Source organism: Suillus subalutaceus, assembly GCF_016647625.1.
Source record: "Suillus subalutaceus strain FC151 chromosome Unknown DFJ58scaffold_19, whole genome shotgun sequence".
NCBI classification, from domain to species: domain Eukaryota; kingdom Fungi; phylum Basidiomycota; class Agaricomycetes; order Boletales; family Suillaceae; genus Suillus; species Suillus subalutaceus.
In genome coordinates, this window is record NW_024540268.1 from 60,530 (window position 1) to 84,338 (window position 23,809).

Consider the following 23,809-nt stretch of genomic DNA (forward strand, 5'->3'; position numbering starts at 1 on the left):
ACGACCATAATAAAGCCTGACAAATCCAGTTAGCGACCAGCCTCGGGTTGCACACACTTCAAACAGACTCACATCTGTGGCAGTAACGATAGTGTGGCAGTCATTATTGAACAAAGAACTTAGTAAATAATCATACTCACTCCTACAGGGCCTTACAGTTAGTTGGAGGGGAATAGCAGGCATCTGTGCAGGAGACTCTATCAGCGAGATGGTCGGAACACCGACTGTATGCCATTGGTCAGAAGAGGCAAAGACAGCGAATGTACTGAGCATACATACTGAGCATGGCGAGGCTGATTATGAGAGATAGTTGATTAGCACAACACCGGTTGTTTATCCTTCCGAACATACACAGCAAATAAGATTCCAAGGTAGCGCACCTGGTAGGATACATTCAAGTCAGCACAACATGACAGCAGTGACAGGCAAGCTACATACACTGAGATACAGAACTGTCATCAGGGACCAGCGTTGCCTCTGGAATAAATGTATTTTCTTGTGTGTTCCTTTGACATGAGACTCTAGTACTCACCCAGACCAATTCTACCTATGAAACCATTCTTAGCGAAATGGCTGCTCTAGTCGTAGCATTGACATACCTCTTGTCCGAATGTGAGTGCTGAATATACTTGTAAGGTATCAGCAGTCCTTCAATATTATCATACTCACCCCAATCATACGTCACTCCAACACATGCAGCAACTGCGAAATCGAAGTCAAGGTTAGATTGAGACATCAGCTTCCACATCCGACTGCCCTCCACGAACCTAAACAATAGCTGGAAACACGGTATGAATTGATGAATGGCCACCAACTAGGGTCGTCTGAAACTATGGTCATACTGTTAGAGAATGGGTGTAGGTAAGAGGCGAATTTGATGAACATATGACGATGGTGTTCGTGCTAGATATAAGTACCACCATCCGGCACATAAGTATAACACAGCATAGGTTAATGTCGATTGTGAAGTAGCAAAGCGGTCACACGCGCAAAATGTCCGGAATGATCGAAGAGCTGTCCATGATTTCTGAGACTGTACCTGGAATAGAAACAGGAACGAGAGGGACTGGGAGAAAGAAAACCCTGGGCTGGGCATTGCCCTTATGACCACAGGAAGCCTTGAAGTTGTACAGGTTCATGTCATGAGACATTGGCATCTGATGATGATGTTCTCAGTTAGCGCACCCATGCCGAGTCTCAAGTCACGGCCTGTTGGCACGTCATCAGAAAGTCAAAAATGAAGAGAATGCCCCCAAGTAATAATAGTACTAGTCAACTCACATCTCTGCGGGCTGCCAATGCACACACTCAAGGGTTAGCTTTCAAGGCTTAATTCAATGCGACGTGCGCCGCTTCCCTCATCCAGCACGAATCTTCGTTCCAGGAATTTGTCACCTCGTGCGGAATTCGCCATCTCCTGGCTTGGTTATAGAACAATGTAGTGGTGGGTTGTGCCATCGAAATGAAAACACGCGCTACCCTAAATCCATCGGGCAATTGATTGAATGCTATAGGGATGGGAGGTGGGGAAATCATCAGCATTGTTAACTGTGCAAGGCTATGGAAACAAACGGAATAGCATGTTGAGAACAGCGTCGACCACGCATCATCCACAAAAAGACCTTGAATAAAACCGTCTGATCACAATCCCTTTCCATACCTCCCACGGCGTTCGCAGGGAGCGAATCAAGAATGTATAAGCACAGCGTTCGATAAGGGGGTGTCACACGGTGTCAAAAAATGATCACGCCGCAGGGCAAAAATAAAGCAAGAAAAGAATCCAACGGAAAATCCTTGATGAAATGTAAAAACACTCCGTGGCCATATTAGACGGCTCGAGAAGATCGACGCGAATATCCGTTGGAGGTATATGCGTCCTCATGCGAAGCCTCGTTTCGAAGAGCTAACAAGGGCAATTTGTCAGCTCGACACCATCGAGCGAGACGCATGTTTGGCGAAAAGTCTGTCACACGTCCATGCGCTTTGAGCTGTAACCGTTTTTAGCCTCTCAATCGCGCAACCGTAAACATGAGGTCGGGGGAGACAAACAGACCTTCGAAGGATCCTTAGGATAAGCGCTCAATCTGTGAACAGTCACAGCTCGTGTTCACCGACGACTGGATCATTCCACACTCTTCGATGGAAGAAGATTTGCAGAGGGATGTCCAAGTCAAATGTGGGGAGAAATAGGTTGGGAAGAACAATTTCACACAGCTGTGTGTATCAGATTGTTAGTTGATTTCACGAGACTTTCGAGAAGCTGATGAGGGACTTACATGAACTTTGCGTGCCTTGTAGCCACGGCATACATTCCCCCAACACCAATTCCTGATGTCGTCCGTATTATGAGTGCTCTTTGGGGGTAGTCCGTGCACTGAGCTCACAGTGGAAGAACATGTTAAGGACGATCATTTTCATGTCGTTGTCTTTTCTCTCGATTCTGTTAAGGAGTGACAGGCCGTAGCAGTAAAAGTTGTCATCGTCATCGCGACGAATATTCACAATTCCTACAGAAGCCAGCTGCCATGCTGCGCAGATATGTCTAACGCTAGGGTCACCTAGCCTAGTCAATTGACAACATGTCAAGAGAATGGAAACGACGTACATTACTTATGGACATCTTCCAAAAGATTTGCCGACATGTTGAGCAGAGGCCGAAGCATTTGATAAAGCCTGCTGTTTTCTCCTCGAGTGGGATAGATGATCGAAAAAAATGTGCATTTGAGAAGAAATCGTAGGCCAGAGGAAGACCGCAAAATATCTAGGTTGTGGGGTTTGTGTTGCGTTTCGGTGAACAGAGCACTCTAGGGACAGACTTCGCTTGCAGTGGGTCGTTGGTGATGTCTGCACGGTGGACGCGAATGATGCTTCCTCGGATCCGAGTCTACCCCAACCAACGGACCCCGCCCCAACCATTACCGAGACCGCCGCCACCGCAGATGAGTAAGAAGCGAATAGAGATGGAGGAGCGTATCGAGGAGAAGTTGTCAAGGGGTAACTAGGAGTGCTGAGCTTCCATTCCTAACAAAGACAAACATACCGGACGCCTCTTCGTCGGAAGGAAAACTGGCCAAATTCTTAGCTCCCATAATGAAATATTTTTCAAACTAGACTGCGAATTGTCGATACCGTTCAAATTTATTTCCAACCACCTGATCCCTCCATTTTTTGCGGACCGACGCATTGCTATAGGTAAAGTTTCCAATTTCTTTTCAAAGTAAAAACCATTGTGATCATGTCCTTCTGCATTGCTGCAACTCTGGATTGCGACTATAGCTCCTGTCAGGACTATTCGCGCATGATGATGTACAGGCATACTATGAATTGTATGCGGATTGCATGGTGAGAGTTAGTAAATTTGAGTCCTGGATTTGAGTCGTTTGACCATGAAACAGGTAACTGGACCTTCATGACTTGGAGCAAACGATCCACTCATCCCGATGGGAGTTAGATTATTTCGACCCTTATAGAGATCAACAATGTCTGGGTTGTGATCGGTCCTGAGTCCATCCTCCAGTCGTACAGAGGCCATAGTGACCATGTGTGTAATTCCGTCGGAATTAATATCAATAATTGGTTGACTGTTTGTACCACCTTCAGGTTGCTTGATATTTCAGCCTGAATGCACTCCAACCGTCATTGCCTTATCGCGCGTTCATTGAGCACAAGCTACGAGCTCGAGGTATTAATGAGCAGGACGTGTGATGCGTTCATTGTGCCAGCTTGTGGCAACTGTGGCCCATAATTGGTTGGTTGTCGCATATTCTACCTTTGTGATGCAAATGGGGCCACATCAATACCACTGATTTGATTCTAGGTGGGTAATCGGAACATTCGCAGGAGCATCCACACTTGAATGGTTTTCAGATATTGAGCAATTGCTTTGTGGTTGTGGTTGTAGATGCCGTGGTGCGTCCACAGTAGCCCAACCTTTATGTACTGAAACGCAGATTCCCTACACCAGCAGACACACTACCACCTCATATTCTTCGCAACTTTACATTCCTTGTTTCCCTATATCAATCATGAATTCGTTCAAGAAAATGTTCCAAAAGTGAGTCGACCGTTTTCGTGTCCTACTCATTATCATCATACTGATCAATACACTCAGGGCCAACGACGACCAGAAGGTGTCACTTAAGCACTCTAAATCGATGCCATACGGATTCTCTTCAGAAGGGAGGAAGCGCGAGCCTCCTCGTGACGATCCGGTCAAACCCGCATATGGTGGCAAGACTCCCCTCAAAAAATCCGACATCGTGTACGTCGAGCAAGCTCCAGGGATGCTCGAGATCTACCATGGAAAACTATCGCAACACACATATTACCATGGGCCGACTCGCGCAAACATTAAGACGCGCGCAGACTTGCTGGCCAAGTTTCCCCATTCCCCTCAACCAACTGAGGGCCTCCCTCGCAGCGGTTTCAGAGCACTTTCTTTGAAGGCCACTGTTGATCAAGCTTCGGCGGATGTACTGCGGACCCCTAACGACCATACTCGCAGTGGCAGACTAGCAGAACGTATTCGCGCCAAGTCGAGTACTGATCGCTCGAACATCCCTCCTCCCACCGCACCCGCTCCGCCTCTTCCTACCACCCGCGCCCTACATCCAACACTCTCGCGCTCCGCACACAGCTCAAGCGTAGATATTCGGGAAGTTCCATCCCATGTCACCGTCCCGACTCCTGCGCCAGCCTATCCACGGTCATGCTGGCCTTACTCCCAATATGATGAGATTTCGCATGAGCAGGACCCGACCGTCCTCCGTGGAATGATCAATCGTTATCCCTTGGTGCCTGTTTGCAAGGAACGCTGCCCAGAGCATATGCGCCCTTTGTATCTCGACATGGACGAGCCGCGCTCTCCCGAGAAGACACTTCAATGGTACATACATATGGCATTGGCCGAACGTCGTCACCTCGATGTACGCGCTGGTGGCCGTTACCGCCGCATCGTTGACGTGAGCAGCATGGGCATCATTTGAACTGATTGATCTCAGGAGGGTTGTCATCATTGATTTTATCGAGACGGAGGTTGATTTCTGAAGAGAGTTTTGGTGCTGGTTTACCTACTCGTGTATGTCGTGTTTTATGTGTATGCATATGCATATGATTTATGAAACGAAATTTGTTTGCTATATGGTCAGCTTGACACATTGGGGTTTTATGAGTACTCATATTAAAGAAATTGACCCGACTCAAGTAACCCTGAGGCTACACGGGCCAACTACCACTACTAATGTACTACTACTAATGCCTGTCTGGGTCTCTCCGCGAGATGGGGTGCCAACACTCAACGTTCAACGCCAGACACAACCCAACACATCGTCTATATAAATGCAATTATATACATACAAGCAGTAACAGTAATGGTGTACACTCTATTCGACTGTATGATCTATACGAATCCGAGAAGATGTCCTAAATGATAGTCTCTCTGACTCTGTCCGGCAAAAGTTACATTATGGGTGATCATGTCATTAAATATGCCGTCAGAACGCAGAGCTAGTAGGTCGACTCATGAATTCACTGAGGGAGGACATATTGCGAGACTAATTAAACAGTAAGTGACACTGTCTGCGACAATCTCGATGAGTAAGGATGTCACTTCAGACACCGGAGTCAATGGGAACTTCATTATCGCACAAGCTCATAAACGCATCAGGAATTAGGGCAAGTTCAATTGGGAATGGAGACGAGTGATGTAAGACGCACGGCTGGTGCAGTGGGCGCAGTCTTCACAGATGATAGAGGAAGTGACCACTAGCCAGGCTCTGGTGGACGCTTCTAAGAGTGATGATGATAGAGATAGAGATATGTAGAGTTGAGACGCAGTAAGTGAATGACAATGAACTCGGATCAGAATTGGAATTAGATTGAGTAAAAAAATGAGAGTTATATGTATGAGAGGGAGTATCAAGCGCTAGGAACAAGCGAAGGTAGCTGAAGCGATGGTCAAAGGGTCGAGTACAAAGAATGAAATAGGACATGTGGTTGGCCCAACAATACTCCAATGCACCGGCCATGCAGTGTGTTCATTTGGCCCAGGTAGGCGATGATCATGCTGGCAAAGTTGTGTAACCATTGTCGCCCTCGTTATAAGACCATGCCGTAGCGTGGGCCTGAAATAGTTCGTTCTTGAGCTACATACATCATGGTCGATTCACGGGCGTTTCTAAGCGAAGCGATTCGGTCCCCAACTGCAGGCAATGACGACTCGAGCGAGCTAGACGACGCATCTCACGAGATAGAAGTGAGATAGAAGTGAATTAGCCTGAGAAGACAACAATAAGGGAGGACCAGCAGAGCACAGGAAAAGACGCAGTGGAAGAAGTCGTGTCTGAAAACTTCGAAGGATAACCAGAGTCAGAGGTGGAAGGATCCTGCATGAAGACTCCACTAGCATGATCAAAGAAGCCTATGTAGGAAGCATCGGCATCAGCGTTTGACGGTCCGCATGGGGAGCTGTTCGATGACAGTTTGTTGAACGGCAAAGAAATGATCGTGTTGGTGCTTGAAACTTGAAAGGCAGACAGCAAGGCAAAAAGGGAAAGGAACCGCAGAGGATATCGATCATCGGTCACTGTAACCGAGTGATCCAGCATCTTGCTCAAAGCTAATTCCAGCTACTTCTCGATGTATCGATTCGTTCGGCGAGAATCGTGTCTGGTTCAAGTGTGATTCCGAATGCGATGACTAGACGATGAGCGTCCTCTGCTTTTGAACTCCGATGGGCTTAGCTATGGACTCCTTTAGTATCTGGAGGTGGGGCTCCGGTGCATATTGTTCTGAAGGTGAGTGGGATTCTAACTTCCTTGTCGTTGCACCGTGCTTCCTTTGCCCAAGTTCCTTAACGATCGGGGTCCCAGTTGTCTCTTTTGTACTTCAAATAACAATCGGTTCTGACTGTTGAAGTGTTATTACAAACCATGTTCTTCTCATTCAGCCGAACTATCCCGACGGTCTGGACTTTGACCATTGCTTAGATTATCAGTACATTGAATCTCTGCTCGGACCTTTATAAACCTCTTTGGCCGGTGTTCCGAGGACAACCAACAAGCGCCGACGCTGAGAGAAAAGTGCTCAGCACCTGGATCCTGCCAGCGCTCTGCTCCTAAAGCTACTCCACATACATGGTGAGGCTTTCACGATTTGACGTGGACAACCATTGCGTCTATTTTGCTTCGGCTATTCTACAGGGAACACCGTACTGTAAGTACTCTGCACAGACTGCATCTAAGCGGGAAAATGCCGTTTTAGCGACAGTGGTGGACCATAGCTACAGTCCAAGTGGAACAATATCTTGTCAGGTCTCATACTGTCCACAAGGGAGCAGCCGATGGAGTCCACAATGTCATGACCTCCGCAAGTGGTCACACCCAGGCGAACAAATCACAAGAAGACCTGTGGGTCTGTGAATCATTGTAAGATTGATTATATATAAGACTGGGTGTTGTGCAAATGCCTGAACACCACCAACAACTTTAATCATGCATCGCGCTCTTGAATCCGAAGATATCATCTATGCCGTGTTAGAACACGTCAAGTCCTCTGCGAAGGACTTGGTGAACGTGGCGATGACCTGCTCCACACTGGCAGGTCCCGCCCTCGATATCCTCTGGTCCGAACAGTCAAGTTTGGCACCCCTCATTATGTGTCTACCGCAAGACACCTGGGAGGTCGCAGAGGATCAAACTATCGTGAGTGAAGTATACCATTTGAATCTTGACAGGACAATACTCACCATACTCCGATCTGCAGGATATTTCCAGAGAGCCAGCTCCTACTGAATGGGAGCGCCTCAGAATGAACGCATCAAGAGTGCGCCGACTTCTTATTCATGGCTTTAGTTCTGTACTTCCCACAAAGCCACATCTTAGCCTGAGTGGTCGTGCCCTACAGAGGATTTTCGAGCGGTTCCCTCCCGCCACACTCTTCCCAAACCTTTGCGTATTGGATTTCCGGGCCGTATTTGATCTGCCGGAGTGTAGTTCAAAATTCTTGCTACTTCGGCAGTTCATGTCGCCAGGACTGGAAGTGCTCATGTTTGATGTACCTGGAGGTGTCCCGACGTATGAAGTAGAGCAATTGCTTGATGCCCTTCCTGCAGAAGCGTACGGCCTGCGTCAACTGTCAATATCGGCGGGCCGTGGTACCACTTTTACGGTTCCTCCGAGTTTCGGAAAGCTGCCAAAGTTAATTACACTGACCATTCATGGAGTCGATGTGTGCCTGACGAGGCAGACAATCACCAATATCCAGCAAGCTCAGTGTCTTCAAACCCTCACGCTTGCTTTGCACGGGACCTCCTACGATGCGGGTGGTATGCCCTTTGAATTGCATAATCTCAAGTACCTCTGTCTCTTTGGCGGTTCCTTGTCACAGTCCACACACTTCCTTCGTCAAATCATCGCCCGACAACTATCGTACGTCAATATCGCGTACTCCGAACCTGCTTCCCCGACCGAAATTGCTGCGTTCATGGAATCCTTGTCCACGTCGTGCCAAACTTTTGGATCCTTGAAACAGATATGTATGTTCGACGCTTCACATGTGGATAATAATGAGCTCGTCATCCCACTCCCCTCCGAAATCTTCCGGCCCTTGCTCAAGTTCAGCAATCTATTGTCTGTTAAATTCATCGGTATTGGAAATTACAACCTTGACGATAGGTTCATCGATGATGTCGCAGTTGCCTGGCCGGATATTCAGGAATTGAAGTTCGCTTCAAGGAGATGTTCCAGTTGTACCGTCACCTTCACCGCCATGATGTCACTGGCGTCAAGGTGCAGGTCGTTGCATACCTTACATCTGACGCTTGATGCTACACAACCGACGACAGCTCCTCGGGCACCTGATGGGACGGAGGAGCTTTGGCCCATGCAAACAGCCCTTCACAAGCTGCATCTTGGAGAGTCGGAGGTGTCGTACTGTGCGCGCGTTCCATATTTCCTAACTGAGGTATTCCCAAATCTATCGAAGTTCAAGTGGTATGATAGCCTTAGGGATTCCGATTATGATCTCTTCGTGCAATCAGCACTGGAAGAAGTATGGCAACAACTAAAGGTGCTTTGGAACTTGGCCGACGACGACTCAGGTGAGGAATGGGAGGAAGATTCAGACGACGATGACTGGAGGTGAAGAACATAGGAAGTTCCATCGTAATGCAATCGAGGTTGTACTTTTACTATGTTGATATAGCTGCTATATGTCTGCTCTGTAATGCTTAGTCGTGTGCATGGAACGTTGAATGCGGTGAGAAGATGAATCAAGGACGGATTACTGAGGAACTGCAGCACCAGTGTTGCACGACCTGACTCTTGCACGCCCATTTTCCCAAGTAGTTGTAGGGGTGATTGTCATCACACAAAGAAAAGAAGGACCAGTGGCTGGTGCAAGTGTGGGTGGGAAGCTATGTAGTACCAGTCGAGATATCCAGGATATTGGTTTAAACATTGTCAGGACGTATAACAAATCACCTCACTAAATACCATCACGAAAGCTTTGCCCAGACCTATATCTCCTTGAAATCTACTTCGGAACACTAAATAACTTGATCAATACCATCACGAAAGTTGGAATAAATAAAAGCAAATTCCCCTGCTCTTCGTAGAGTACCAGGCAGCTGTTAACTTCACGGAGCATTACACACCACTGCCAGTCAATATATGCACGCGTTCTTGGAAAGCAATTGAGGTCATGCCAATTGCTGCGTCGGCATCGCCCACGAGCTTAGCATGATACTCTCGAATGCTAAGGATCAGGCGGGGTCCCAGCATAAACAACTGCACGGCCCCAAAAATCTGAAGCAAGCCATAAAAAGTGTGAATTTCTAGAGAAGATTGATCCTATAGAAATGATGAACCGTGGCCGCATGCAGAGGTAAGTGAAAGATTGACATACCGCTGAAAGTGTTGGAGAGAAACCAGTAATGAGCTGGATGCAAGAAACAGCAGCAAAGCTACCACGTCCGACCCTTCAGTGGAAAAAGGGAACAATAGTCACAACATGAGCTCACATTGCAAAGTAAAGCACGTGAGTTTTCATCAACACCGTGAAACAGTCCCCGATAATCCCTCCTGCTGAATGCTTGTCGCAGTTCACGGAAGTGTTTTACCGCAATCCAGATTGCGAGACACAGTGCGAGGACCTCCCACACAGTGGAAAGTATCCAAGCAGTGGAAATTAGAAGTAGTGTATCTTTCGTGTAGTCAATCGAGCACTGATAGGTGCCGGAGAGGATGAGTTCCTCTGGTATTCATCAATAAGCCCCATGGACATTTTTTGTCATCTATAATGAAGCGTACCCCCCGGAGTATGTATCGTTATCATTGTGGCGACCACTATGTTGAAGATGTTGGCACCCAGGAAGATGACAATGAGAAATATATGGATCTTTCTGGATCGTTGATGCATAGCATGTAACCGAGTGATCATGATGGCTTGCAGCATGTTTCAGTCAAGTCAATATCAGTGAGGTCTCGCAAGTGCGATGCTTACCCCACAGCATTGCGAAGTACCAAAATAAACACCCAATTCCGTAATATGGCGGACATAATCCAGCCTGACGAATCCGGTCAGTGACGGGTGGCACACACTCCATACAGACTCACATCTATGGCAGTATAGTGTGACGGTCATTAGTGAAACAAAAAATCAGTAAAAAACCACACCCACTCCTACGGGGCACCACGGTTAATTGGAGGGGAATAGTAGAGTAGGCATCTGTGCAGACGACTCACTGTATCTGTTAGCGAGATGGTCGGAACACTGCCTGTGTGCCGTTGGTCAGAAGAAGCAAAGACAGTGAATGTACTGAGGAAACATACTCAGAGTGTCGAGGCTGATTATGAGAAATAGACGATTAGCACAACACCGATTGTCTAGCCCTCCGAACATACGTAGCATGTAAGATTCCAAGGTAACGCACCTAAGATATTTTCAAGTCAGTATAAAATGACAACAGTGACAGGCAAGCTACATACACCGAGATACAGAACTGTCATTGGGGACCAGCGTTGCCTCTATAATTAAGTGTATTTCATACGTGTTCCTCTGACATGAGGCTCCACTCACCCAGACCAATTCGACCTATGGAATCATTGTTAGCGAGATGGCTGCTCCGGTCATAGTACCAACATACCTCTTGTCCCAATGTAAGTGCTAAAAATATTTGTAGGTGGTCAGTAGTTCTTTGATATTATCATGCTCACCCCAATCATACATTACTATAACAAAGGAGGCAACTGCGAAACCGCAGTCAAGGTCAGATCGAGACATCAGCTTCGACATCCAATTGCTCTCCACGAACCTGCAAAATAGCTAGACAAACGATCTGCATTGATGATCGGCCACCATGTGGGATCATTGTAGACTATGGTCATATTGGTAGAAAATGGGGGTGTTGGGCCTATCGCATTGTAAGGATACTAATAAATGGCCACTAGTGTGGAATCGGATAGTACAAGACACATCGCATTCAATTTGCAGCGTGCGGTTGATCGAATGTGGATGGATTAATTAGAGACGAAAGCCCGAGCATCGTCCACAGGAAGTCTTCAAAGTATATTCTGAAAGATTGATGATTATAGTTCTCGATGAGCGCCGTCAGCTGGGCTTCAACTGTTGGAAGCGCCACTAGAAATGTTAGAAAAAGAAGTAAATGCCACGAAGTAACAGTCAATCTGAGCTGCAATATCACAGGAGTGAGAACAGTAAGGGCAGTGCCACTCTGATGTAAACGCACGCTACGCTTAATCCATTGTGCAATTGATGTATCTGGTCTATTGTATTAAAGCATGAATAACCAATTTGCGAATGCGAAATACAGCCTCTACCAATGTTTTTCGTTGATTGCGGTTGTTTTCCGATGCTTATATATGGCTTGACAAGCCGTCGTGGATATGATTTTGATGTGAAATTCCATTCAGGGAGTAGAGCTCTCAGAGGACGGATTGCAAATACACAGCACGGCAGGGTGGACACCGATACTGAACCGCCCGAAACGCGTGCTTATCTAACATATATAAGCATCGAGCTCTGGTGACTACAGTGGCGTCATGCTGTGTTGCTTTGCATTCATAGTTCTGTCTCCTAAGCGACTCGGCAGGGCGCCGCGGTTAATTGGAGGGGAATAGCAGGCATCAGTGAAGAAGACTCACTACATCTGTCAGCGAGATCGTCGGAACATCGCCTGTATTTATGCCAGAATGGTAAGTGCAGAATCTTCAATTTGCAACGCGGTATGGGTGTGGTACTAGTGACAGGCATCAGTTTGCACAGCCGGAGATATCCTAGTCTCTCACCCCGGCCACGCAGGTGCCGAGGCACACCCCTCGGCGCGAAATCAACTGAAAACCGATGCAAAACTTGGTCTAACAACGGCCTACGTGTGATGTGAGCTTCAAAGAAGCCTGGCATCTCAGTGGTGCTCGATGAGTATGCGCAGTCTCCGCTTCACAGGCCCGAACGTAACAGCACTTCCGAGGTCGTTCAACAAGGTGGGTTTATGCTGGACAATGTGGACATGTAAAATAATTTCAAACAAGGGAGGTTCAAACGAAGCAAACAGATGACTCACCTGTACAGCCCCTTTCAAGCACTCCTTTCAATGCCCCTGCTCCTCCCTCCTAGCTAGTGTTGTGAGCAGAACTGGTGGTGCCTGGCAGATGGCAGAACTCAGAGTTGGTAACTTGGCAGTGAGCCAGTCCATGATAATATGTACACTATATATCTTTGATATGGTGGAAACAGAGTCGCAGACGCTCTCACCTGATCCTTCGTCCCAGAATGTGGTCCATGCTGGTGGTCGTCCAGTACTATCCCTAATCAACGATCACTGTGAGCATCAAGACAAGCTAAAAGAGCGGAGGAGAATGAAAGGATGCACATCGTCAGCAGATGCATATGCACACTCGTGAGGAGGTTGGAATCAATGTTGGCGTCGGGATCTGGAAGCCAATTTTGCATGGGTGTCTCCACTTGCAGCAGAACCACAAGATGTAGACGACCTCCTTGCAGGTCCCAAGACCATATCAGCTGATGAAATCGCCGAAGCATTTGTTGCTCCCGAAGCACAGGAGAATCTGGAAGAATATGTGAGTATTGACAACACGGAGGAGGTCCTTGAAGGGAAGGCATTTGATTTTGCCGAATTGGAGCGGGTTGACCGAGGGATAGTACCCCAAGCTGCTGTAGATGAGGTTTATGTCGTGAATCATGATGGTGAGGACGATGGATGGGACGAGGCGTCGTTAATGTCTTCGGTAGGACTGTCATTGATGTTGTAGATAGGAAAATCTCACCGCTAGAGTTATGCCACTCGGCAGAACCGGTTATTCTGCTAGTTCTGCCCGGTTATTCTGCTAGTTCTGCCCACAACACTACTTCTAGCCCTCCATCTCGGTACATTGGCCTATCATATCATAAGGATGTCGTCAAACGGTAAGTGCGGAACCGATACAAGGCGCACCACACTCGATTTGCTTAAATTGTCACAGCCTAATTCAAGATCCATGGGTGATGCGCGGGGAATACATCCCTAGATTACAAACAGAAATGAGAGGGTACTGGGAGAAAGGAATATCCAGGCATCGTCCTTACTCACAGAAAGTTGGCACGCCAACATAATGCCCGTGAAATGTCGCCATTCACTGCTGGTTGAAGAATGTGTACCCATTAAACGCCGACATGCCTCGCAGAAGGTCCAGAGAGGGAGGAAAATAAAATAGCCATCAGCTGATGTAGCTAGTAGTACGTGTCCCTATGATGAATAAATAGTAACGAAGGAAAGGTCATGGACTCGTGCAACTTAATCTGGGAGTCGAATGTGGAGCGTAGGAACGCTCGCAAGTACTGGCGCGTCAGTGACCGCGTCAAAGTAGTCACCTCCCTTAAATTTATCGGATCCTGTGATACTACTCAGTCTGTAAGCCTAATCCAGAAGATAGCGAGCAGGACTTTTGAAAGTTTTTGTGCTATTTGTTTGTGTACGGGCTATGGATGTTGTGTGACCGCGCAGATTCAAAACGACACCAAAGAAATCTGGCTCGTTATGATATCAAAACAGTGAGAAAACAGACGTCATAATAAAATCCGGAATATACCATTCTCACGGCTCCCACGGTCACCCAGTCCTTAGTACACACTATCGAAAAGGTCAGTCGCTATCCGCATACTTACTATTATTCGTAGGGTCCCCAATAAAAAGGCAAACCTGTCACAAGTCGGCACCGCCGACCCCTAGTTACATAATGATGTGGAGCGACGTTGCAAACAGACCCGACGGTCTAGCTGACTTCTTAGTGAAACTGAGGATGACCAAATGAATTCATACACTCGTCAATCTACTCAACATATTTTGTCACCAGGTCCCTCAATGCCCCACAATATTATACAGCTCACAGAGCCATTTAACTATCTCTATCTCCTTCAATACCCTCGAATTGATAATTACTGCGAGCTTCTTCGAGAATCGACGAAACTGCGTCCACTCAATTGAATGGACCAGCTGAGTTCGCCAGCGACGTGCGTCCAAGTTCATATGAATATCCACGCTGTCAAATCACTTTCCCTGCTCGCCAGCAGGACTTGTGCTCTACATTTGCAGAGAAATCAATGCATGGTGATCCGTTGTGAGTGCCTTGAAAGATTTTTCCAATCTCCGTCTCAACCTCAAAGGCTTTCAGCTCCGGAATATTGTCCCCACCACCAGTGACAACTCATCGACCATCCCTTGATACCGCAACCACATATGTATCCTCCTCACGAACACCCTGCGCATCCTCAATCTCCTTATCTGCCTTCAGATTCCATTGCCGAGTGGTCTTGTCCCGAGAACTGCTGATAATTTGCTGGCTATCCGGAATATGTATTCAATGTTGTCATCGTAACCCTCCAAGGTCATTATCGATATCATAATCGATTTCGTGGCGGCTGCCTTCATTGGCGTAGAAGCCATGGCTGCGTCTCCGCGAGCGAAATAATCCAGTAGTCCAGTATGGGAGAAATATTATCTGGATGCGTTTGAAGGTACGGAGAGCTCCTCTCGTATGAAATCCCTGTAGGCCTGACGTTGACAAGCATTTGAAGTTTCACTCTAGCGCACTTTGTATTTAAACTGATCGTCAGTTTGTCCGTCCGGGAAATTCAGATTGAGAGCTGATATTACCAAGAGCCTAGCAATGATAGAGAAGGAAAATTCTACAGCGTGGTTGTCCTTGCAAGATGTGCTATTTGCTTCTCGACTCACAGCCCCTCTGCTATAGTGTTAGTCTCCCACTCGCCAGTTGCTTGTCAGTGGCGTATTTGGATGGCTCGAAATGTTCGATATGCCGTAGCATTCATTCTTTCGCATTCACATATAAGCTCGTTGCAATTTCGCTTTAGACGCTAGCGGATGCGTAACAGTTGCTATTGAACATTGCACGGAGATCACTTTCCTCATGCCACCAGTCCAACCTTTCAACTGCTCTGGAGTACACACTCATATTTCCATTCCCCCAACTAACCGAAGCAATCTTGAAGCGATGTGTTAGGAAGATGTACAGAGCCTCGCCATGTGATCCCCAAAGCCCGCGGTTCGCCTATCCAGGGTTCTGTATCGGACGTTCACGATGCATTTATGCACTACACCATCATTCAATATTCAATATTCAACCTCCCATTCCTGACTCACGCTAGCTTACACTTGCATGCACAGTCATACTGTTTCATGCCCCATGGGCACACAGACATGGACAGTACCTAGATATATGCTACAAGGCGGCAACAAGACCTATAGCAAATGCTTCGAATATACTACAACGAAAATATTGTCCAAATCTATGACTCCTTGAAATTTACTTTGGGACACCAAATAACTAAACAAGTACCGCAACGAGGCTTGGAAGGGGGACAAAAAACAAAATTTAATTTCCTGCTCCCTACAGACAACCAGACAACTGTTAACATCTCCCATGTTACACACTACTGCCAATCGATATATGCACAAGCTCTTGGAAATCGATTCTGGTCATGCTGGTTGCTGCGCCGGAGTCGGCCACGAGCTTAGCATGATATTCTCGAACCCCAAGGATCAGGCGTGGTCCTAGCACAAACATCTGCACGACCAAAAAAATCTGAAGCAAGCCAAAATAAGTCTGAATATCCAGGGAAGATGTATCCTATAGAAATAATGAACCATGGGCGCATGCAGAGGTGAGTGAAAGATTGACACACCGTTGGGGAGAAATCAATAGTGAGTCGTAGGCAAGAAACAGCAATCAAGCTACCACGTCCGACCCTTCAGTGGAAAAAGGGAACAACAATCACAACATGAACTCACCTCGCGACGTAAAGCGTGTGAGTTTTGATCAACGCCGTGAAACAGTCCTTGATAATCCCTCCTGCTGAATGTTGTCGTAGTTCACGGAAGCGTTTTACCGCGATCCAGACTGCAAGACACAGTGCGATGACTTCCCACACAATGCCGAGTATCCAAGCAATGGAATACAGAAGTAGTATATCTTTCGGGTAGCCAGTCGAGCACTGATAAGTGCCGGAGAGAATAAGTTCCCCTGGTATTCATCAATGAGCCCCATGAACGTTTGTTTTCATCCATAATTAAGTGTACCCCCTGAAGGATGCATCAGTATCAGTACAGCTACCACTCCATTAAAGATATTGTCAGCCAGGAAGGTGACAATGAGAAATATCAAGATTTTTCTGGATCGTTGATACATGGCATGCAACCGAGTGATCATGATGACTCGTAGCATGTTTCAGTCAGGTCAATAACGCCGAGGTCTCGCAAGTGCCAAGCTCACCCCAAAGCATTGGAACCACCACAAAATTCGTCCAATTCCACATGACGTACATAATCCAGCCTGACGAATCCCGTTGGTGATCAGCCTCGGGTGGTACAGACTCCAAACAGACTCACATCTGTAGCAGTATAAGTGTGGCAGTCATCAGTGAACCAAGAACTTAGTAAGGAATAATATTCACTCCTACAGGGTACCATAGTTAATTGGAGGGGAATAGCAGGTATCTGTGCAGAAGACTCACTGTATTTGTCAGCGGGATGGTCGGAACACCGACTGTATGCCATTGGTCAGAAGAAGCAAAGACAGCGAATGTACTAAGGAGACATACTCAGTATGTTGAGGCTGATTGTGAGAGATAGACAATTAGCACAACACCAATTGTTCATGCTTCCTAACATACACAGCATATAAGATTCCAAGGTAACGCACCTAGGATACTCCCACGTCAGCACAAAATGACAACAGTGATAGGCAAGCTACATACACCGATATACAGAATTGTCATTAGGGACCAGCGTTGCCTCTGGAATTAAGTGTATTTTCATGTGTGTTCCTCTGACATGAGACTGTACTCACCCAGACTAATTCGACCTGTAAAATCATTGTTAGCGAAATGGCTGCACTGGTCATAGCATTGACATACCTCTTGTCCGAATGTAAGTGCTGAAAATATTTGTAAGCTATCAGCAATTCCTTGATATTATCATGCTCACCCCAATCATACAGCAGTCCAACTAAGGCGGCAACTGCGAACCGCAGCCAAGGTCAGATTGAGACATCAGCTTCAACATCCGACTGCCCTCCACGAACCTATAAAATAGCTGGAAACGCGGTATGAATTGATGGACGGCCACCAACTAGGGTCGTCTGAGACTATGGTCATACTGTTAGAGAATGGGTGTAGGTAAGAGGCGAACTTGATGAACGTATGACGATGGTGTTCATGCTACATATAAGTACCACCATCCGGCACATATAACACAGCGTCGCTCGAATGAATGTTGATCGTAAAGCAGCAAAACGGTCACACGCGCGGAATGCCTGGGAATGATCGAAGAGCTGTCCATGTGTCCATGATTCCTAACACTGTACCTAGAATACAAACAGAAATGAGAGGGACTGGACATTGCCCTTACGACCACAGGGAGCCTTGAAGCGTACAGGATGTCATGAAACATTGATGATAGTGTTCTCGATGAGCGCCGGCCGGCCGAATTTCAAGCGAGTCACTGCCTGTCGGCACATCATCAGAAAGTCAGAAATGAAGAATAAAATACCATAAAGCAACTGCCAATTCGCATCTCTCCGTGCTGCCAATGCACACCCTCAACATTGACTTCAATGTTCAAGGATTAATCCCATGTGCCGCTTGCCCAAATTCTCGTTCCAGGAATTGGTCGCCTCGTGCGCAATTTGTCATCTCGGAGTCTCCAGGTCTGGTTATTGGGCTGTTATATCACAGGAATGAGAACAATGTCGTGGCGAGGGTAGTGCCACTGTGAGGAATACACGCGCAACGCTAAATTCATCATGCAATTGAAGTATATCGGACGCTGTCGAGATGGGAGGTGGGAAAATGTGCAGGGCTGTGGATAAAAACGAAATAGCATGTTGAGAACGGCGTGGACCGCGTATCATCCACAAACAGAACTTGAACAAAACCATCTGATCCCAATCCTCTTCCATATCCTCTGCGGCGTTCGAAGAGAAAATCAAGCATAGCATTCGATAAGAGGGAGTTACACGATGTCAAAAAATGATGACGCCGAGGCCAAAATAAAGCAAGAAAAGAATCTGGCGGAGAATCTTTGATGAAATGTAAAACCACTCCGTAACCGCGTTAGACAGCCCGAGAAGATCAACGCGAATATCCGTGAGAGGTATATACGTCCTTGCGCGAAGCCCCATTTCGAAGAGCAAACGAAGACGATTCATGAGCCCGACACCATCGAGCGAGATGCGCGTTTGGGGAAAATATTGTGGCACGTCTATGTGCTTTGGGTTGCAACCATTTTAGCCCCTCAATTGTGCGACTGTAAACATGAGGTTGGGGGGAGACAGACTGACCTTCTAAGGATCCTTAGGATAGACGTAAATCGGTTCGTCCTCCTCAAACCACGCATCAGCAGCTGAAACTTCGACCTCGAAGAACCCAGCCAAGTCCTTTGCGTCGCTCGCTCGATCTGTGAACAGTCGATAGCTCGTGTTGACCGACGACTGAGTCGTGAACCTTCGTTCCACGCTCTTCGTGAGAAGATTCGCAGAGATTCCGTCCAAGTCAAATGTGGGGAGGAATGAGTTGGGAAGCACAATTTCGCCCAGCTGTAGTATGCATCGGATTGTTAGTTGATCTCACGATACTGTCGAGAAGCTGTTGAAGGACTTACACGAACTTTGCGTGCCTTGTAGCTACGACATACATTCCCCCAACACCAATGACTGACTTCACTCGTAGTGAGTCGTTGGTGATGTCTGTGGGTGTGACATGAACGATGCTTCGTCGGATCCGAGTCCACCCCAACCGACGGACCCCGCCCCCACCATTACTGAGACTGCTGGCACCGCAGAAGAGCAAGGAGCGAATGGAGCTGGAAGTTGTGGAGAGCGCTCACTGGCAGCGCGAATTGATGCACAATGCACATTGCTGAGTTGCCGGGTTACGAATGCTTCCGAGTCATGTGCAACTTTATCCAGGACAGTTTGTATTAACCTTGCTCTCGAGACGTCCTGTATGAAATCACTCGCTCAACGGCCCGGGGGACTCATGCTAACCTGACTCTTAATCCTACTAACACCTCATGTGAGGCAGTGACGAATCGCGATTGCAGCTATACTGATGGTGGCGCCGGACAAGAATTAACGCTTGATATGTTCCTTCTTTTCATTACCCTGACGGTCTGATGGACCATATGCATCACGGACCTTTATAATCCGATGTCAGGACTTGACAGGCACCGCCATACTTTTTGACCTCCGACACACATCTTACAAGCGTAAGTTTGTATCCATCGCTCAGCCTTACGTCAAGCTTCGTCCCTTCTCCTCTCGATGATTGCACTCCACCCTTGGAAGAGGAGCCGAGCCACCCAAAATCTCGCCATTGCTCTGTTGTCTCATTTGGAGAAACGAGGATTGAAAATGGTTGTAGATACACCCGAATAGTTGCTGAGGGAAGTCATCCGAGTTTGTCACGCCAACAGCCACATTCACAGTACAGCTCTCCTTGCACTCGGAACATCGGTTTTGCATCTGGCTAGAAACACTGGCTGGTGCAAATGATGCTACTCAGACGGCGCGTAACTATCATAAAGTCTCTCCGGCCTTTGTTGCACGATATGGCGCTGAAGTTCATGTATTAGCCAATAGAACCACAGAAACGAGTTTGATGACTTACTGATGAGAGGATGTAGCTGGGCCATATATGTGATCATCCACATGAGATAACATGATGCGAGCGTAAGCATGATGGCCGTACGAATTGTCCTGCATTCGAGGGTATTAGTTCGGATTTTGACGAAACGGAGAAAGCATACGTTTGCTGTGGGCCCTTTGGGACGAAGAGGTAGCCACAAGCCATTAGTCCTAGGACTATGGCGAGTATGAAAATCACTGGGATGACGGATGCCATGAAAAGTTGTAGGCCAATACTGGCAGAATAGTACTAAGCTGGCCTGAGCGCAGCGGGCACACATAATATCTCACGTGACACGTATCCACTTAGGAACTTCCCCTATTTCCTACGGTGTTCTGGTCGGGATCACAAAATATGTTCACATGTTCTTGCCTTGTTCCTCGAAGTTTTAACATTATGCTTATTTTTACAACTTTAAACTTCATTCCGACGCACAAAGTCCCAGTGCATGTCACTGCTGCTTTAAGAAGATGCCTGGACCAGTAAAGGCATCGTAACGTGGCATTCAAACTGTCAGCATCTTCACAAGATCGATGGGACAAGAGATGGACGTATGGTGGCTAGCAATTCATAGCACTTCAATTGACAAAGGCCAACAAAGTCAATGCACAGCGGTGATTTCCTCGTGACTCGTTCAGGTATTCTAACATTGGTACTCGAAGCAAGTGGAGCGTGTAGTTGCAAGGTTATGGAATGACCTGGGTGATAAACTGGCGTAAAGCCAGCGCTTCCCTGGGAAGTGCAATAGCGTCATCGAAGTCTTCATCATCACGTAGGCGATCGAAGCGGGTAGAGAGTGAATTCGCAAGGTTGTTTTATGACATGGAACGATTTGGGTTATTGACCGAGAGTAAAGTCAGCGCTTCCTTGTGAAGCACGATAGCATCGCCCCAAGTCTTGGTAATTACTTACTCAAAGCGGGTAGAGAGCATGTTTGCAAGGTTATTCAATGAGACGGATATGCACAGGGTATGGCTGTGCCTATGGACAGAGTGGGAGCAGCGGGACGTGGAGACGACTTGGAGCCTAAGACTTGTGGAAAAGGGTTGGGAATGCAGGGTGGTGTGCTGGACGGACGGGCACCAGGTACTAGGTATTAGGTGGTGCTGCCAGCTGGTGACCGGTAAGGCCTAGGTTCGGAAATGTACGTGAGCTGTGGGAGATGAAGAACGATTAAAAGGTGCAGAGGAGACTTAACGAAGTTGGAGAGCTGTCATGCAGGATCAGTGAAACCATCCGAAAGGCGCAGGAAAAACAACATGAATGCTGATTTAAATGAAAAGACGACTTATGAAAAGCGAAAAACTTTATTATATAGTACATGCTCATTGCATTCCCGCAGTGGGACGGCGTTGGTTCAAATATATTACTCGAGTTTTCCAAGTGGACTAAAGGGGGTGCTGCAGCCTGCAACGCACGATGTGGGATGCATCATGCAGGAGCCAATTGGGGAGCGTTCGGATGCGGCGATCGCGCGAACTAGGGCAGGTACCGAAGAAGGAAAAGAACGTTTCTATAATTATCCTCAGTAGTGTCAAGAACTAGCTTCCTGCCTGGAGGGGGCAATTGTCGGCTGCTCGGGACCTCGGGTTGGACAGGTCAGTTGACTGTTGTCCCCGCTTAGATCTCCCTTACATTCTATACATCCATTGGAAACGGTAGCCTTGTCGACTGACCTTGGTCGAAAGGGATGTCACGGTTGGCCTTAGGTGGACAGGTGTCGGTGCAGTCTCACCGAAAATTTCATATCATACCTGTCAATGAATGCATTTCACTGATAGAAGTTAAACAGAGTTGAATTGCAATTAATACTACAAGAAGATCTGCAGAATGAACGTAACGCCGGCGGTGTTGCATGCGTGTGACTACTTTGCATTTTTATGAATTGGTTATGCCGGAGAGCGGATTTCGTAGCTCAGTGACAGTCCGCAGTAGGTAGGGGACGGCGTCTGGACTCGATCATGGCTCTCGTGGGAAACTACTTACTCTCGTTTAATGCAGGAACCAATGTCCTCAGAATCATATGTATTTCCTGACCCCTCGGGCTTGGCATACTGATACACTCCGCCATAAAAGCCCTATCCTTTATGCTCCTACCTCCACCTCGTCCGCCCCACTCCTATCCTTCATGACCATAGTCTCAAATGATCCTATCTGGTGGCCGATGATCAATTCAAATCGTGTTGCCAGCTATTTTATGGGTACGTGGAGACCAGCTCAGATGTCATTTCGATCTCACCTTGGCTGCCCTCGCAGTTGCCGGTTCTGCTGGAGTCATATACGATTTGGGTGAGCCATATAGTCTTCAAGAATCGCTGACATCTTTATCGTATTCCTAGTGCTGACGTTAGGACAAGAGGTGGGTTGATGCCATTATTGGCAGTCATCTCGCTCAGAAGGGTATTATAGGTCGAACTGATCTGGGTGAGCAGAGTCTCCAGTCAGAATAACAACATGGAATTTTATTTCATTTGCGACAGATGCAACCATGGTCCCTAATGTCCATTCTGTATCTCTGTGTATGTAGATTCCGTTATAGTTCCGCAAGATGTGCTGACTTGAAAATATCTTACATAGGTGCGATACCTTGGAATAGTATATTCTATGTACGTTTGAATAGTCAACCATTTGTTTATTGTGCTAATCAGTCATCTCTCGCAATCAGCATCCAGATCCTTGGTATTTCACCCCATATTCACCGTATTTGATCCTTCTGACCAACGGCATACTACTTACAGACACTGTTCCGACAATCTCGGTCACAGACGCAGTGAGTAGTTTGCATCTATGTCTGCCATTCCTATTCAATCAACCACGCTCCATGTAGGGGTAAGATCCTTGACCACCCCGTTGGTTCAATATATTGACTGTCGCAGCTGTGAGCGTGCTTCGAGTCTGTGAACCTCCAAGGCTGATCGCTAACTCGATTTGTCAGGCCACTATATGTATAACGCAATTATTTGGATGACTCTGGCCGTAAATGTGATGCTGGGTGGTGAGATCGCAGTTCTAATATTCTCGTGATATTGCTTAACTAAAACACCATCCAAGCCATTACGACGACCCGGCTATATGCCATGTATCAGCGATCCAGAAAGATGCTGATATTTCTCGTGGTCACCCTCCTGGCGGTCAACATCTCCAACGGAGTGCTCCTCGCAATTGGAATGTGGCGTGCTTCAGAGGGTAGGCTTTAGGTGAAACACTTGGACGCCCCAGGCTCATTGACATTTACTTACCAGAGGAGCTCATTGTCTTCGGCACCTATCAGTGCACTGTCAGCTACGAGGGAGATGTCCAAATTTTGAAGGCCATGCCTTGGATACTCAGCGTTGCATGGGAAATCCTTGCATTGTGTCTCGCAGGCTGGATTGCTGTAAACCACTTCCGTGATCTTCAGCGACATTCAGCAGGAGGGATTATTGGAGATTTCGTCACGGTGCTAATGAAATCACACCTGATTTATTTTTCGAGGTGAGCCCATAACGTAAATGTGTTATCTTTTCCGCTAAAGTTGCGCGTATGCTAGCTTTGTTGTTGTTTCTTTCTTCTGGCTCGGTGAGGTTTCTCCGACGTTCACAACGGTACATCG

The 23,809-nt window shown here is 47.2% G+C and overlaps 5 protein-coding genes across 5 annotated transcripts; 2 read left to right on the top strand and 3 right to left on the bottom strand.

Annotated features, from left to right (window-relative positions):
• Positions 1–2,343: 2,343 nt before the first annotated feature.
• On the bottom strand, positions 2,344–2,607 carry DFJ58DRAFT_655345 (uncharacterized protein; the record flags this gene model as incomplete). The annotated part of the gene is made up of 1 exon (XM_041381846.1): positions 2,344–2,607. The coding sequence occupies one exon, from the start codon at positions 2,605–2,607 to the stop codon at positions 2,344–2,346; it is 264 nt and encodes an 87-aa protein (XP_041247385.1).
• Positions 2,608–3,748: 1,141 nt separating this feature from the next.
• Positions 3,749–5,082, top strand: DFJ58DRAFT_164049 (uncharacterized protein). Its single transcript, XM_041378970.1, has 2 exons — positions 3,749–4,054; positions 4,112–5,082. Exons 1-2 carry the CDS (start codon positions 4,026–4,028, stop codon positions 4,983–4,985), a joined length of 903 nt encoding a protein of 300 aa, XP_041247386.1. The 5' UTR covers positions 3,749–4,025; the 3' UTR covers positions 4,986–5,082.
• An 879-nt stretch (positions 5,083–5,961) lies between these two features.
• On the bottom strand, positions 5,962–7,032 carry DFJ58DRAFT_771028 (uncharacterized protein). The gene has a single exon (XM_041389124.1). The coding sequence runs from the start codon at positions 6,603–6,605 to the stop codon at positions 6,270–6,272; it is 336 nt and encodes a 111-aa protein (XP_041247387.1). The 5' UTR covers positions 6,606–7,032; the 3' UTR covers positions 5,962–6,269.
• A 458-nt stretch (positions 7,033–7,490) lies between these two features.
• On the top strand, positions 7,491–9,142 carry DFJ58DRAFT_864448 (uncharacterized protein; the record flags this gene model as incomplete). Its single annotated transcript, XM_041394128.1, has 2 exons — positions 7,491–7,700; positions 7,762–9,142. The coding sequence occupies 2 exons, from the start codon at positions 7,491–7,493 to the stop codon at positions 9,139–9,141; spliced, it is 1,590 nt and encodes a 529-aa protein (XP_041247388.1).
• Positions 9,143–20,200: 11,058 nt separating this feature from the next.
• Positions 20,201–20,433, bottom strand: DFJ58DRAFT_647290 (ATPase, V0 complex, subunit E1/e2; the record flags this gene model as incomplete). Its single annotated transcript, XM_041381450.1, has 2 exons — positions 20,201–20,288; positions 20,339–20,433. Coding segments are annotated over 2 exons (183 nt in total), but the record flags the coding sequence as incomplete, so codon positions are not given.
• Positions 20,434–23,809: the final 3,376 nt, after the last annotated feature.

Coding starts and splice junctions, on each gene's coding strand:
- DFJ58DRAFT_164049 (XM_041378970.1), top strand. CDS start 4,026: ATGAATTCGTTCAAGAAAATGTTCCAAAA. Junction 4,055..4,111: donor TTCAAGAAAATGTTCCAAAA/GTGAGTCGACCG, acceptor CAATACACTCAG/GGCCAACGACGACCAGAAGG.
- DFJ58DRAFT_771028 (XM_041389124.1), bottom strand. CDS start 6,605: ATGCTGGATCACTCGGTTACAGTGACCGATGATCGATATCCTCTGCGG.